This window comes from Corythoichthys intestinalis, chromosome 7 (assembly GCF_030265065.1).
Source record: "Corythoichthys intestinalis isolate RoL2023-P3 chromosome 7, ASM3026506v1, whole genome shotgun sequence".
Lineage (NCBI taxonomy): Eukaryota > Metazoa > Chordata > Actinopteri > Syngnathiformes > Syngnathidae > Corythoichthys > Corythoichthys intestinalis.
The window spans coordinates 49,821,914-49,837,300 of record NC_080401.1 but is presented as its reverse complement, the minus strand read 5'-3'; the positions used below and the strand labels follow the sequence as shown (position 1 = coordinate 49,837,300).

Below are 15,387 nucleotides of genomic sequence, written 5' to 3'. Positions count from 1 at the left end.
ATGAAAGAATGAATGGGGCCATGTATTGAGAGATTTTGATTGAAAATCTCCTTCCATCAACAAGGGCATTGAAGATGAGACGTGGCTGGGTCTTTCAACATGACAATTACCCCAAACACACAGCCAGGGCAACAAAGGAGTAGCTTCGTTTGAAGCATTTCAAGGTCCTGGAGTGGCCTAGCCAGTCTCCAGATCTCAACCCCATAGAAAATCTGTGGAGGGAATTGAAAGTTCGTGTTGCCCAACGACAGCCCCAAAGCATCCCTGCTCTAGAGGAGATCTGCATGGAGGAATGAGCCAAAATACCAGCAACAGTGTGTGAAAAGCTTGTGAAGAGTTGCAAAAAACGTTTGGCCTCCGTTATTGCCAACAACATAACAGTACATAACAAAGTATTAAGATGAATTTTTGGTATTGACCAAATACTTATTTTCAACCATGATTTGCAAATAAATTCTTTAAAAATCAAACTATGTGATTTTCTGGTTTTTTTCCCCCCACATTCTGTGTCTCATGGTTGAGGTTTACCCATGTTGACAATTACAGGCCTCTCTAATATTTTCAAGTGGGCGAACTTGCACTATTAGTGTTTGACTAAATACTTATTTGCCCCACTGTAAGTACCAAATTTCAAGATGATCGGTTCATGAATGACATAGGAGTAGGATATCAAAGGTACTGTCCACAAAAACAAAAAAAAAACCTTAATGGCGACTTGACAAGCCTGTACAAAATTGTCATCAGTGTAGATTTTGCTCAACACAAATTCCTATTTTTGTCAAAAAATATCAAGCTACATATGAAATACCTGAACAATTCACAGCATATTTTCTTATCTCGTGCAACATTAGCTAATTACAGCAAGTCATCACGTTTACAATTGATCATTTCTTATCAGCTCCTCTTTTCAAGTAAAGCGAAACTGATGAACATCTTTTTGTTGTAATATGGCGACATTTGCGTGCATATGTGTGAATACGTGCCTGTGGTTAAAAGCCAGAATGTGAATGTGACGTGTAACACCTATGCCGTGGTGAAAAATTGACCTTTTCTCGTCACAGAAATGTGGTTTGGAAAGAAATACAGTATGAAGGCAAGCAGATATATACAGACATAACAGACTCATGCTTTATGATTACCTTCCAGTAGAGCCTGATGGAATTGGATTCAGGGGAAGACCGAGTGTACCACACATCTGGTGCTTTGGCAGGTGCTACCAGAAACAAACCGGAATTTTTTGTGAGAGAGGCCTTGCTTGACTTAAATGACTGAAATGGTTAATAAAAACCGAAGTAGCAGATTTTAAGCAAGATTTCTAGAGACAGTTTTTGTGGGTCTACTCACTCATACTCTGATATTCTTACCAAATTTCATGTCGCTAAGACAGGGTTCTCAACTCTCACACATTGAGTGTGTTTCTCGTGCTTTCAGGCCACACCTTCCATTTCTCACACACAACTAGAGGTGGGTAGAGTAGCCTAAAATTTTACTTAAGTAAAAGTAGAATTACTTCAAAATAATATTACTCAAGTAAAAGTAAAAGTAGTTGTCCAAAAAATGTACTCAAGTACAAGTAAAAAAGTATTAGGTGAAAAGAATACGAAAGTAATGCGTAACATTGTGAATAACTGCTTACATTTTCCGATCGATCGGGTCCGATCACGTCATTTTCAAAGTATCGGAATCGGCAAAAAAATATCGGCCATGCCTTTTTTTAATATATATATATTTTTTAATTATATCGTTTTCTAATTGTATTTAACGTTACAGACATAATATGTTACACTTATCCAGAGTCTTTAGTTTAGGCTTAAGGTAGGGTTATCAAATTTATCCCAATAACAGCGGTAATTAATTAAAAAAAAAAAAATCACGTTATAATATTTAATGCAATTAATGCATGCACTGCACGACCCACTAACGCATTGTCGCGCTCCATCTGTAATGGCGCCGTTTTGCCTATATAGAGAGCTACAAGGCAGCGTAAAATGAGTAGAGTGAATTTTGGCAGCCTTTGGAGCCTTATTTTAATTGGCTAAAGCCTTACAATCCCTCTCCCTACGATTAGAAATATCATGGGAAGCAATGTGGGGAAGCAAGGTAGCAATTGATCTTTTTCTCAACACCTTATGTTATATCCCATCACAGAGAAGATATATGAATTGGTAGTAGGCATGTGCCGGTATGAGATTTTGACGGTACGATAACCGTGAGCAAAAAATGGTATCACGGTATTGCAATTATAACTCCAAAATGTGTTATTTTGAGATGTATGAGTAAAAAAAAAACAAAAACATTTTTCCATTGAACAGGATTTTTTTTTTCAGAACATAGTTGCAAATTGGAATATGAATGTATTGTTCAAATAAATAAATTATCAATTAAAAAAAAACAAATATTTTGAATAAAATTAAAATGTAACGTAGACTATACCCACAGCCACAGCTCAAGTTGCTCAAGTTTAGAGCAAGAACAAAATAATTTCTATAAAAAAAAAGTAAAAACTCTTCTGATTAAAATTTTTAATAATTTATACTGCATAATTTTTTTTGAGGATTGAAAAACTCAAGTGAAGTTTCGCCATTTTCAGCCACTGTGTCAACTCTCGTCTACATGATGTCATGCCTTTGTGTTAGAAAGAACAAAGAATTCAAAAGTTAATAATTTAGTTAAAAATGTATAAGTTAGTTAAAATGTAAATATTGTTGTGGAAAGGTTTCATCTAAAAAAAAAAAAAAAAAAATCATTGGGAGTGAGACCTCACCTTGATCCAGCGAACGTGGATTTGTGCTTAGGGCAAGATCATCTTTCCTCAATTAACGATCTTTGATGCTATGCCTTTTTTTCCCCCCTTCATTCAAGCGAATCAAGCTTGTTTTCTCAATCTGCGGCTATCACACTCGACGAATCTGCTCTCCCAGCTAAGCCTAGGCTAACATTCGTGTTTTATAAGCTTTTGGTGAGTTTGTATATCGAATTTCAAAGGAAATGTGTTTTGTTTTTGGCGAACTTTTTCATAGTGCTAATATGTTTAGCTACTCACACATGGAAAAATACAATTGTACGTTTTAAATATATTCATTTTATATATTCCACTTACCACGATTTGAGAGCTCAATAAATTGAAGAAAAGAACGCCTTATGTTTGGAGTATTTGTTTAGGGTTTGCTGGCTGTTTAGCCGATAGTCACTTTCACACACAGCAACAAATGGGAGGGGGTGAGCGCTTCCGCGCCACGCCACTTCTGGCTGCATTTTTGACACATGAAAAATGGCGAATACCGTACTACGGTCTGACGGAAAATTTTAGTGGATTTGAAACCGCGACGTTTTCACACCACGGTAAACCGTGAAACCGGTAACCGGCACATGTCTAATTGGTAACACTACGCACAGTCATGGTTCCACTTGTCATGGTTCCACTTCCCATCACACATTTGGGCATGGCCTTCAGTATCATTTACTGAAAGCTCAACAAATACACTAGATGGCAATATTTAGTCACAATATACAAAGTCACAAGTCTTTCTATCCGTGGATCCCTCTCACAGAAAGAATGTTAATAATGTAAATGCCATCTTGAGGATTTGTTGTCATAATAAACAAATACAGTACTTATGTACTGTATGTTGAATGTATATATTCATCCAAGTTTTATTCATTTTTTTCTTAATGCATTGCCAAAATGTATATGATCGGGAAAAATTATCGGGAATGATTGGAATTGAATCAGGAGCAAAAAAAAAAGCAATCGGATTGGGAAATATGGGGATCGGCAGATACTCAAACTAAAATGATCGGGATCGGACTGGGAGCAAAAAAACATGATCGGAACAACCCTAATTGGTACACAAAGTTATCAATATGGACTAGGGGTGTAACGGTACACAAAAATCTCGGTTCGGTACGTACCTCGGTTTTGAGGTCACGGTTTGGTTCATTTTCGGTACAGTAAGAAAACACAATGCAAAATATAAATGTGCTAGTTGTTTATTACACACCTTTGTGCTTTCAACAATAGGAACATTAGCCTATACAAAGCTAGAATTCTGCTAAAATTTTTATTTAAAGATAATCCAACAACAATTTGCCTTTCAGACCCTGTGTATTGGACAGCTTTCTTTCTGAAAGAAAGAAGAAAAAAAAGTCCTGTGCTAAAGAGAAAAGCAATCCCAATGACAAAGATTTTAACATGTATTTTACAAATGAAATGCCTCAATGAATCGTTTTTTTTCCTTATGAACGGTTTTCAAAAGCTTTATTGATGGATTTTCTCAAGTTAAAGCGCCACACTGAAATTAATCAATTTAATTGTGTAAGCAGGGTCTGTGTATTATTCTTATTATTTAATTACAGGTGTTTTAGTTCATTTCAATTTATTTTATTTAAATGGGCTATTATTTATGTTATTATGTGTTTATATTTTACAAATGTGACGTAGTATTCATTTATATTGTATATTGTTGTATAACTTTAGTTCCAATGTAAATATTAGTTCCTACTTGTTTTGTTATGGTAGGAGGGTTTTGTATTGAACACGAGGCCGTGTTGGTTATTATTATAGCAGAGAAGGCAGCAGTAAATCCACAAAGACAAGTCAACTGTGCCCCAATCTACCACTCGAGATCTGATGGAAAAGTGGGTTACAATTGCATATTAGTTTGAAAATCGACCGGATCCACCGTATTTTTACACGAGTGACTTCCGGTCTGCCCGATCCTAGCTACCAGTAGTAGTATTGACGCAGGAGTGTCGTGTCTCGCGTCAAATAATAAACTCTGTCGTTCTTTTCGCGTGCGTTGTGTTGAGTCGCTTCTGGGACGTGTCTAATACGCGGCCGCACTGCGACTGGTGTGCATTGGCTGATTGACTTTAACGCCCGCGTTTCACTGCGTTCTCGCGGCGGCCACGTTGTCGCGCCGTTGACGTTTCTGGGTTATACTGTCCTACCGTCTTCGTCCTCATTATAGTAGAGAAGACAAAGTAAATATAATCTACACAAAGAAACTGTAACCCGATCGACTGACTCACAGCTTCGAAATGTAAGGGTTACATTACGTCAGAAACTCGTTCGGTACGCCTCCATTCCGAATCGAGCACCACGTACCGAAACGGTTCAATACAAATACATGTACTGTTACACCCTTAATATGGACTATTGTTGTAATGATTCTGTACAATAAACCATTACATAACCACATTAAGCCAAAAATATAAAACAAAAATCATTGAATTCCGATAAGAGAAAAAAAGTTATATAAATTAAGCATTATTTTTCCAAAGAGCATGACTGCCCTCTGTTGGAGAAAATAGTTCTGAGTTTGAATAGTGAAGAGTTCCTTCATAATTACTATTTTGAAATTAAAAGGATCATATCCCCTGTTTTCCGTGGTCAATCAGTGCCAAACAAAAGTTAGGAAGGAGGTTAAAATCCGCGCTTTCGAGTCATGTTGAGGTCAGCGTTCTATATCAAATACGGTGCTTTAAAGACACAACATGATTGAACATGCTGGTGTGAAGAAAGAACGGCAAGCTTGCGTCTGATTGGGATAATTGCGATGTCTCATTGGTGAAATCGGTAGAGCTACTTTTAGCATCGCTGGCTGGCTAATAAAATAATAAATCTAATATGTAAAGAGAAAGTGCGCTTCTCTTTTCATCATTCATGTGGTGTCACAAATAAATTTTTACTTTTTTCGCATAGTTTGCAAATGGTGTAAACCAGCGAGTTTCGTGTTTGAAGTATCACCTTTTAACCGCAATTTTGCATTTTGGAGAAGACTGCCGATGTTTTGTAGCAGGCTAAAGTGGCTAGTAAATTGTCTTTTTTCCATTAGCCTCAATGTAGCCATGCTAACGTTTTACAATGTTTAATATAGATATGTTTCCTTATTTTGCATGTCTGAACTTTAGTAGTTCGGCGTGTTGATGACCAATAAACATCTGTGAAAGGAACTGGAGTCTCATTTTCAATCAAAATGATCGCACACGCAAATACACGTACGCTCAAATGTATGCACACACGTGGCGATAAATCGCAGCCGGGAAAGTTACTGTCGTCATTTTTATTTACCGTGCGATGAATTGACTTATTGCATATTACGACAGACTTGTGTGTTACAGATACTGTTACTGCTCTGTTTTGGTAACACTTTACAATAAGGGTCCCTTAATTAACATTAGTTAATGCATTTTTAGACAGTAACTCATGTTTAAGTAACATGACAATAATTCATTTAATCCCTTATCTAACATTTATTAATATATTAATTAACATGGGTTAATGCATTTTAAGAGTATAACTAATGTTTAAGTAACATTACAATAATTAATATAATTGCTTATCTAACATTTATCAATATATTAATTAACATGAGTTAATGCAGTAGTTAATGCATTCCCTAATGCATAAACCAGACAGTAACTAATGGTTTGGTAGAATTAAAAAAATAATATAGGCCTATTTAGGGTTTGTTAATTAAGCATTTATAATTTGTTAGTTAAGGGACACATGTGCTACACTTTACAATAAGGGTACAAAAAGCATTCAGTAATGGTTAATAAAGGTTAAGAGGGGGGAACTTTAGCATTTATAGTTTCTTAGTTAAGGGATACCTGTGCTACACTTTACAATAAGGGTCCAAAAAACATTCAGTAATGGTTAATTAAGGTTAAGTAATACTTAACTAAGAAATTATAAATGCTAAGTTAAGAAACCCTAACCCTATAGAGGCCTATATATATTTTTAATTTTACCAAACATTAGTTACTGTCTGGTTATGCATTAACCAATGCATTAACTAATGCATTAACTAATGTGATGGCTAATGCATTAACTCATGTTAATTAATACATTAATAAATGTAAGGTAGGCAATTATATTAATAATTGTAATGTTTCTTAAACATTAGTTATTGTCTAAAAATGCATGAACTAATGTTAATTAAGGGAGCCTTATTGTAAAATGTTATTGTGTGTGTGTTTATTTGCAGTTTTTCGCAGTTTGCCATTTTTTCCTGCAGTTTGGCGTCCATTTTTTTTTTTTTTAACGTTAATTTTTGGGAATTTCTGGGTTTCTTCCTACTCATTGGTTATTCCCCCGTAGAGTTTTTTTTTTTTTTTTTTTTTAATTTTTTTTTCAGGTCACTTGGTGTTATTTTTTTCCCTTTGGAAATGAAGGGGGGCATTGGAAATAAATTGCGATGTTTTTGTTTAACTTTGATAGACTTGTACATTTTTGGCTAGACCATTTACAACTTTTCTGCACCTTAATTTTTTGATGTAAAAATTATGTGGAATGGATATAAAATATAGGAAGGGATACATTTTGAAATTTTAAATAATTTTGCCATTCTAAATTTATTGGGATTTTTTTGTTGCTAAAAACCTTTGCGTTTTTGTCGCAAGTGTACATCAAAAAATCGAAATAATCAAAATATATTTGGAATTTCTGGAAGTAACACTTTTTTTCCCTCATAGTATTTAACTCGTTGCATGCCATCGATACCGACAGACATGTAATTCATTTAAACCAGGAAGACTCATTGTGAACTATCATCTTTCAGTGCCATTGACTGTGCTAGACGTCCAATCCATTTTGACTACGAGGTCAATGGTAACCAATTTTCACAAGTTGAGAACGCTGATTTAGATAAAACAGCTTAAATTTTGGATAAGAAAGGGCTAAAAAAGTATTAGCGAGTTGAATGTGGGAAAATATATAAGCAAATACAAGGTGTTGTCTACCCTTGCTGTGCTTCCTCCACAAATACTTTATCTTGACACAATCATTGCTGCACTTTGACTTCCCCATTATCAGCTTCTACAGCATAATGTAATGTAGCCATAAAATTGAAATTGTAAAAATTCAAATGTGTCAAATTTTTTATATACTCACCTTCTTCCTCAGTCCAATTGGAGATGACGTTGCTCCAGTTACTCCACAGACCAGTACTGAATTTTGCTCTGGCTCTGAAATGGTACAGCTGGAAGGGCTCCAGATTCGTATTGGACTGCAGTTGATCCGACGCAATGGGCACATTCTGCTCGAAAAATATTAGCATTGTAGCATTTGACCTGGGTATCAAACTTAAGGAAATCATGTGCATTGAAGTCTTTTTTTGTTGTTGTTGCCCACATTAAATTTAAATAGCATTGTAATATTTTTTTAAATAAACAGTAAAAAGAGAATGTTCACAGTTTTTTCCCTTTTAAAAATTAAATTATTTTTTAGATTAATTTTGAAAAATTAAAATGAAAAAAAAAAATAAAACAAAAAAATAAATGAAGTAAATATAAATGTAATCAAGTAAATTGATAAAAATGAAAAAAATATTGAGCCACTACACCTAGGATGTGGAGCGGCTTGGACCGGTTTGGAGTAAACTTGAGAACGATAAACCGATATGACCGGATATCCGGTTTTACACCGTGAGAGATACAGCTGAATCGATAGTAAACTTACCATTCGACAGTAATTAGCCATTAAATATTCAATGAACCGATAGGAGAGATAGAATTCGGCTATCGCGAGCACAAGAATCGGCTTCTAATGCCTAGTTCCATGCATTGCTTAATATGATAATAGTATAGCTTTTACCTCACATGCTGCGCTTGTGTCATTCACCACACAGAGCACTTAGCTTGTGACCGCCGTCGTGGTTGCCTCAACTTCCCATTCATTTCGGCAGAACCGCTAGTAGTCGCCGTCATTACCCGATCGTCACAGGCGTGTCATAACAACGCGAGAGCTAACAAAACCATTGTAACGCACGCTCCGTAGCGTTTTCTTCACAGCCCAAAACGAAACTAGTAGTGGCAATGAAGCAACATGCTAAAACAATGGACATTTGCGTACCACGCCAGCGACGTGCAGCAATTGATATTCAACGCACCCCGTAAAACAAAAGTCGGACTTTGAATTGACGAAGGCAGCCAGATCTGTTCGCATGGGACAGAGCTAGTGTGAAGTGGTACAGAGATCGTGAGTTTTTAACCCTGAAAAATAACCCACTACAATGGTGGAAAGGGCGGAATATTGTTTCCACGAAACGCAGTCTAGTTGAACATGAACATGTGGATCAGTTGATCTTCCTCAAGAAAAATCTGCCCTTCAAAAAAGATATAGACAGTGATGAGGAATAAAAAAAATGTGGAAGCACAGGCATAAGTGAATGACTTTGCTGTGTATAAGGTTAAAGTAATGATTATAGACCTGTCTGTCTAAAATGCCATGCCCCCCCCCAGTTATACCAATGGTAAAGCATAATTTATTATTTATTTCTGATAACACTAGCAGGTTTAATTTTTTTTCAAGAGCTGCTGCATATAATATTTTTTGCTTGTAAGATGTTTACGTTGAAAGTTTGCACTTAAATGACTTACCTATTGTGTTCAAAACACCAGGAAATACAGTAATTAAATTACTGCACTTTATTGTTGTCTGTCACTGGAGTTTTAGTTTATTAATCCCATCCAACAAAATGACGGTCATATAGTAAGCTAAGAACATAACATTGGTATGAAATTTTGTTGTTTAATTGAATCTTTAATATTTTTTTAATATGTTTAAAATACCGTACGAACACACACAACAAATGTTTACTATCATATCGTTTTCACTCTGTATCGAACCGTATCGTTCTTAAACTGTATCGAATCGTATCGAATCGCTCGGCCTTAAAAGTGTACCGTTTTTTAATCGAATTGTAACCTGTGTATCTAGATACATATCGAATTGGCTTCATACCAGAGATTCCCAACCCTAGTTTGGTGGGGGGTTGACGTGCCAGTTGCCTCCCCGCCATTCTCGCACCTGTTTTAACGCACCACATACATTATACTCCACGGGGTGAGGGGCAGTGGGATGTGCACTACCCTCCCCACACAATCCCATCACAGTGCTGGGTAATGGCTGCCAATCGGGACATGGCAGCCACAGTAATAGGGCAGTAGGTGAGTCCTACACTTTTTCTCGATGGCGTGGCTTCCTCTTCTGCTGGCTGCCGGTGGGGGTGCGGGTTGGGGCTCCAGTGCTACGCCACCCCGCGGTGGCTTCTGGGTGCTCTCCTGCTTCTGCCTTCCCCTCTCTTTTCAGCACGGGTATATTCCTTGGGCGCCAGTGCGGTTTGCTGGCTGGGTGCCGGTGGGGGTCCCGCGGTGTGCCCTGTTGGTTCGGGGGTTGCGGCGGTGGCTCGTGGGCCAGATGGGCGGGCGGTGGTGCGGCCAGGTGAGGGGGGGCTGTAGCGTGTCCCCTCATCCCTTTCCTGAGGGCCAGTTAATGGGGGTGCAGATGGTCTGGGGGACCACCTGGGTCCTGGGGGATGATGGCGGCCCCCTTGCTGGAGCTGTTGGAGGAGGGACGGGCTGTGCTGGCTCACAACCCCTGACTGGCTGTGGCTGCCCCTGCGCAGCATTTCCACTTGTCAACAGGACTATCACACGTCTGATGGGATTCACGCATGACTGGGTGCAATTAGACACACTAAAGTAGAGAAACTATCTGTCAGGTTTTGTGTTTGTTTCCTCCTAGTGTAACTTGTCCCTGTGAATGCCCATTGATTTCACCTGTTGTGCCTACTCCTAGTGTATCCTCCAACCTGGATCCTCCTGTGTCACCCACCTGTTCCTCGTTGTCGCGTTACCCCTTGTCTGTGTGTGTATAAGCTTTTGTTGAGTCTTGTCGCGACATTGTCCATGTTCATGCCAGCGTCGATTCTTTTCCATTCCTACGTCCCAGCCTTTGTGTTCCTCTGCCGAGTAAGTTTTTGATACCAGTCTTTTGTTATTGGCCTGAGTTTTGTTTGCCTCTGTGTTTTTGGGATCACCTCAGTTATTTTGTTGGCTCTAATTTAATCACTTTTGCACCGTTTTTCTGCCTCGCCTCCCGTTCCCTGCATTTGGGTCCACACCACCTGCCCGCCTGCATTCCGTGACAGTATCGGTGGCAGGATTAGTGATCAGGCAGCATAGACTAGGATGTCAACATATCCACACTTACAAGTGATTCACATATTACTACTGGGTTAAACAGCTGTAACAATTACTCGAATAGTTTGAGCTAACTCGATTTTGAAAATTGATTGCGGCATTTTCTCCGCCGTCACGTGCTTAGATGAAGAAGGGAGACTCGGCAGATATATTTGATTCCAACCACGCATGAATATAAATGTAACGACAAAGATTGTTGTCTTTACAGATTACAGTATTCACTGTAAGACAGCACTTGCCACTGTAAGACAGCACTTGCATAACACTACATCCGCCGTTGCTTCCGCACCCCCGACTGGACAACGCGACCAATGACCGCCTCCGAAACCCGGCCGGGCGCCACTGCACCACCGATCTGCCTAGCCCTCGCTCCACCGAAGGCACCACGGAGGAGTGGTACTCGGGACAAGGTAAAATCAAGTTAACGTAGCGCAAATAAATAAGAGTAACGTTACGGTACCTTGCTAACATAACGTTAGCCCGGTGGAGGGCTAGGTTTCTATTAATCATGACTGCTTACTACCTTGTTTTAAATAATCAAAAATAGGGATTATTCACTGTTTTTCCCTCTTTTTTTAAATTAAAAAAATTAATCAAATAAATTCTAGTTGGCAGACATAATGGCCCTCTGAAGGAAACCATACCTACGATATGACCGGTGACAAAGATGAGTTTGACCCTGCATTCTGTTCCCAGGTTCTGTAAAAATTCTCTTGCTAAGAGTGTTTGCTTTTCTTACCGAGATTGAAAACCTGGCCCACCGCCCTGGTTCTGTAGCATACTGGACCTCAAGATGCTCCGTCTTCACACGCTGCCAATAACTGATGTTGCACCTCCTGGAGGAGCACTGAGCCCCCTCAATAACTGGGGCAGTAGGGATCTCTGTTCATATAGAAAGATAAAACATTACTGAACCCCTTGATGCCTAAATTTTCATCAAACATATATCCATCAAAAACCAATGAAGGAATACATACTGTTAGTGCATAAAAACTGTCGGATAATGACTTTTTAACTGATAATCCTATATTGTCCAACTCCAAAAATCTGATACCAATATCAAACCGATACTGATATATGCGTCCGTCGACTTTACATATTCATTTTTTTTTCAATCATGCGTATATTGTTGGAATTTGCCCCCCAGCCAAGCCACACTGAAACGGAAACAGCCGAGAGGAAATGGTGCTCCGATGCTAACCGCTTCCGTGCGCCAACCGGGAAGGCGGAAATTTTGCGCGTTCACCTCTTGTGTTAACCCTTTGTACTGACTCCATGTTCCAAAAGTTTGAAGAAGGCTCACTGAAAACAGGTTGACAATTTATTCGTCGACAATGGTCAAAAACAAGGCAAAAACAGACGACGGAGGAACAAGTCTTGATCCAAAACAAGGCTACATAGAAAATGTTTCCGAGCAGCAAAATCTGTGTTATCTCAGTGTCCAGTGTTTTTGATGTCCGTGGTGGAGTAGGCCGGGCCGAAGATGTGGCTGAGTGTTGCTCGGGGCCATCCCTCTGTGGCCGGTTTTGGGCGGTTAGGTTCGTCCATAGATGGGACGTGGTTGCCACAGCGACCGACGCTGGTCTTGATGTCCCAAGCGCCTGCTATCAACTTTGTTATCCGGGCTGGCTCTACTTGTTTTAAGACAAGAGGCGCTGCTCTTTGTCCTTGTTGGTGTTCGGGAGAACTGATTGCAAGAGTTGGTGCGTCAATCTTTCTCGTGATGCACACGTTAGGCTTCTGTGATAAGATGGCGTTGTGTATCTATTCTCATTCTTTTCATTAAACTATGGTGTGCTATTTATTTTGTATTAGGTGTGTGTTGAAATAGTACAGTCCTACAGTAAATATGAGAAATAATACTATTCCCTGATTAATTATATTACGTGTGTTAGAGTAATGCAAACAGTTAGACGGTGCCTACAAGAAACGGTTCCATTTTCCATTTCCCCCTCATGAGCCTTTCTTCAGCAGGGGGACACGTCTGGCAGTGCAGGATTTCAGTCCCTGGCAGCGCATTGTGTTACTGATAGTAGCCTTTGTTACTGTGGTCCCAGCTCTCTGTAGGTCATTCACTAGCTCCCCCCGTGTGGTTCTGGGATTTTTGCTCACCATTCTTGTTATCATTTTGAGATTTGTGAGATCTTGCATGGAGCCCCAGATCGAGGGAGATTATCAGTGGTCTTGTATGTCTTCCATTTTCTAATAATTGCTCTCACAGTTGATTTCTTTACACCAAGCGTTTTACCTATTGCAGATTCAGTCTTCCCAGCCTGGTGCAGGTCTACAATTTTGTCTCTGGTGTCCTTCGACAGCTCTTTGGTCTTGGCCGTAGTGGAGTTTGGAGTGTGACTGACTGAGATTGTGGACAAGTGTCTTTTATACCGATAATGAGTTAAAACAGGTGCCATTAATACAGGTAACGAGTGGAGCCTCGTTAGACCTCGTTAGAAGAAGTTAGACCTCTTTGACAGCCAGAAATCTTGGTTGTTTGTAAGTGACCAAATAGTTTATTTTCCACTCTAATTTGGAAATAAATTCTTTAAAAAAAAATTTTCCCCACATCCTGTCTCTCATGGTTGAGGTTTACCCATGTTGACAATTACAGGCCTCTCTAATCTTTTCAAGTAGGAGAACTTGGACAATGGTTGACTAAATACTTATTTGCCCTTCTGTACATGATTGAAAAATATATAGTTACAATAATTAATACTAACTTTTCGTACTTATGTATTCCTCCATTAAATTTAAATTCAGGCATCAAAGTACACCACAAGTCACACAAAAGAGAAGAACACAAACTGTACTTATATCCCTGAGGGTGTAGTTGGCGGGCGGCGACTCTGCTGACCCCAAAGCATTATGGATGCGGACCTGGACTGAGATGAAATGGACTCTGTTGGACACTGAAAACTTCACCGATGGGGGATTAGTTGGTCGGATCGATTTTTGGAATGGAGGTGAGGAATCTTTTACAAGGGTCACCCTGAAAAACACGCATTGCCTTTCATGATTTTTGGGGAATAACTTGTTACTAATGATGAATTATGTGGTGCGTAGCCAAAGGGAGTTGATTTTTCCCTTTTCCACGATCGTTTTCCCTTTTCTCACCTAAGGAATCGGGGTACCTCATGGTATCAAGGTCTGCCCCCTTTATTTGTTCTGTCCACTGGTGGAATGTAACGAAGTAAAAGTATTATGTTTTTGTACTTCAGTACATTTTTGTGTATCTGTACTTTACTTGAGTGCAAATATGAACTGGTATTTTTTGGTTTTACTTCACTACATTTTAAAGCGCGTATCTGTACTTACCACTCTACTACTTTTCAAATTATCGCCTGCGTTACACCTTAGTTTTGTTTGTTTTCTTTTTTTTCGTTGTGAATTAATAGTTTCGTTTTCATGCCTCCAGCAAAACGAATACAAGCAAGATTATGCAGATGAACAAGATATTGACCAATAAAATCCTTCAGATGAGTGCTGCACACTCTTGTACAGTAGGTGGCAGTATGCACCTGATATTTGCTTGTAATCTGCCAGTACGCTAAGTTTTGGAGTTTTTGAGCTTGTTAAAGGGGAACTTAAGAATTTTTGACATTAGGCTTAATCTTTGAGTTAGTGGGAGTTTTTTAGTTTCAGGGCTCCGGAGTGGCTAAGCTAGCGTCAATGGCCTGTCCTAGCATGCCAATAAAACACTATATTACAGCTCCGCACTATCATCTTACCTTTCTGTTTGACCCTGCCCTCGTCCAACCATGCAGACTTTACGCCCGCAAACCGAGCCCCTTAGAGACCCCGCAAGATTGCACCTCCTAAGAGTCTCCCCTGGTTAGCAGAGTTTGTCAGAATGTGGAAGGAATATGCCGAATGATTTACGACATATATAAACAGAGAATTCTGAATGTCTAAAAAACGAAATACTCGCTGCATAAAAATGTGGTTACTGTCTTTTATATGTTTCAAGAGCATATTGAAACTGAAAAATGAATCGCTTGTGTGTTTGTAGCATCCTTGGCTATTTTCTTCTCGACTGTCTAAATGTCACTTACGAGGACATGCTTTTTAAATAAATGGCAGACAAAAACACTTACAGCTCAGTGGGAGCCTTCAGGTGTGTTTCACGGCCTCTTTCCCAGGAACAACGCACCTCACCAGTCTGATTGCTCACCACTAGGTACTTGCAAAGAATGTTCTGTGGCATTTCAGGTGGATCTGCAGACATAAAACCATCAAATTCATCATTCAGTTTACAAAATCTCTTTTTTTCAGACACTGTATCCCCCCCAAAAAAAACAACCTAGAAGCAGTAGTTGCCAGAATTTTACTGTTAAAGAATGGGGACGCTGTAAAATAGAGTAAAAACGAGTGCAGGAGTTTAGGAAAATTGGCGATACTGAG

The 15,387-nt window shown here is 39.1% G+C and overlaps 1 protein-coding gene across 5 annotated transcripts in view; it reads right to left on the bottom strand.

Annotated features, from left to right (window-relative positions):
• The window catches only part of il12rb2 (interleukin 12 receptor, beta 2a), a 36,677-nt gene that overhangs the window by 11,490 nt on the left and 9,800 nt on the right, over positions 1 to 15,387 (bottom strand). For all 5 annotated transcript variants that reach the window (XM_057841694.1, XM_057841696.1, XM_057841697.1 and 2 more), the window contains exons 4-8: positions 15,081 to 15,201; positions 13,797 to 13,975; positions 11,729 to 11,871; positions 7,898 to 8,042; positions 1,140 to 1,213 (exon numbers count right to left, since the gene is read on the bottom strand). In XM_057841694.1, the coding sequence (XP_057697677.1) occupies positions 1,140 to 1,213; positions 7,898 to 8,042; positions 11,729 to 11,871; positions 13,797 to 13,975; positions 15,081 to 15,201 (662 nt within the window). The remainder of the gene's footprint in view (positions 1 to 1,139; positions 1,214 to 7,897; positions 8,043 to 11,728; positions 11,872 to 13,796; positions 13,976 to 15,080; positions 15,202 to 15,387) is intronic.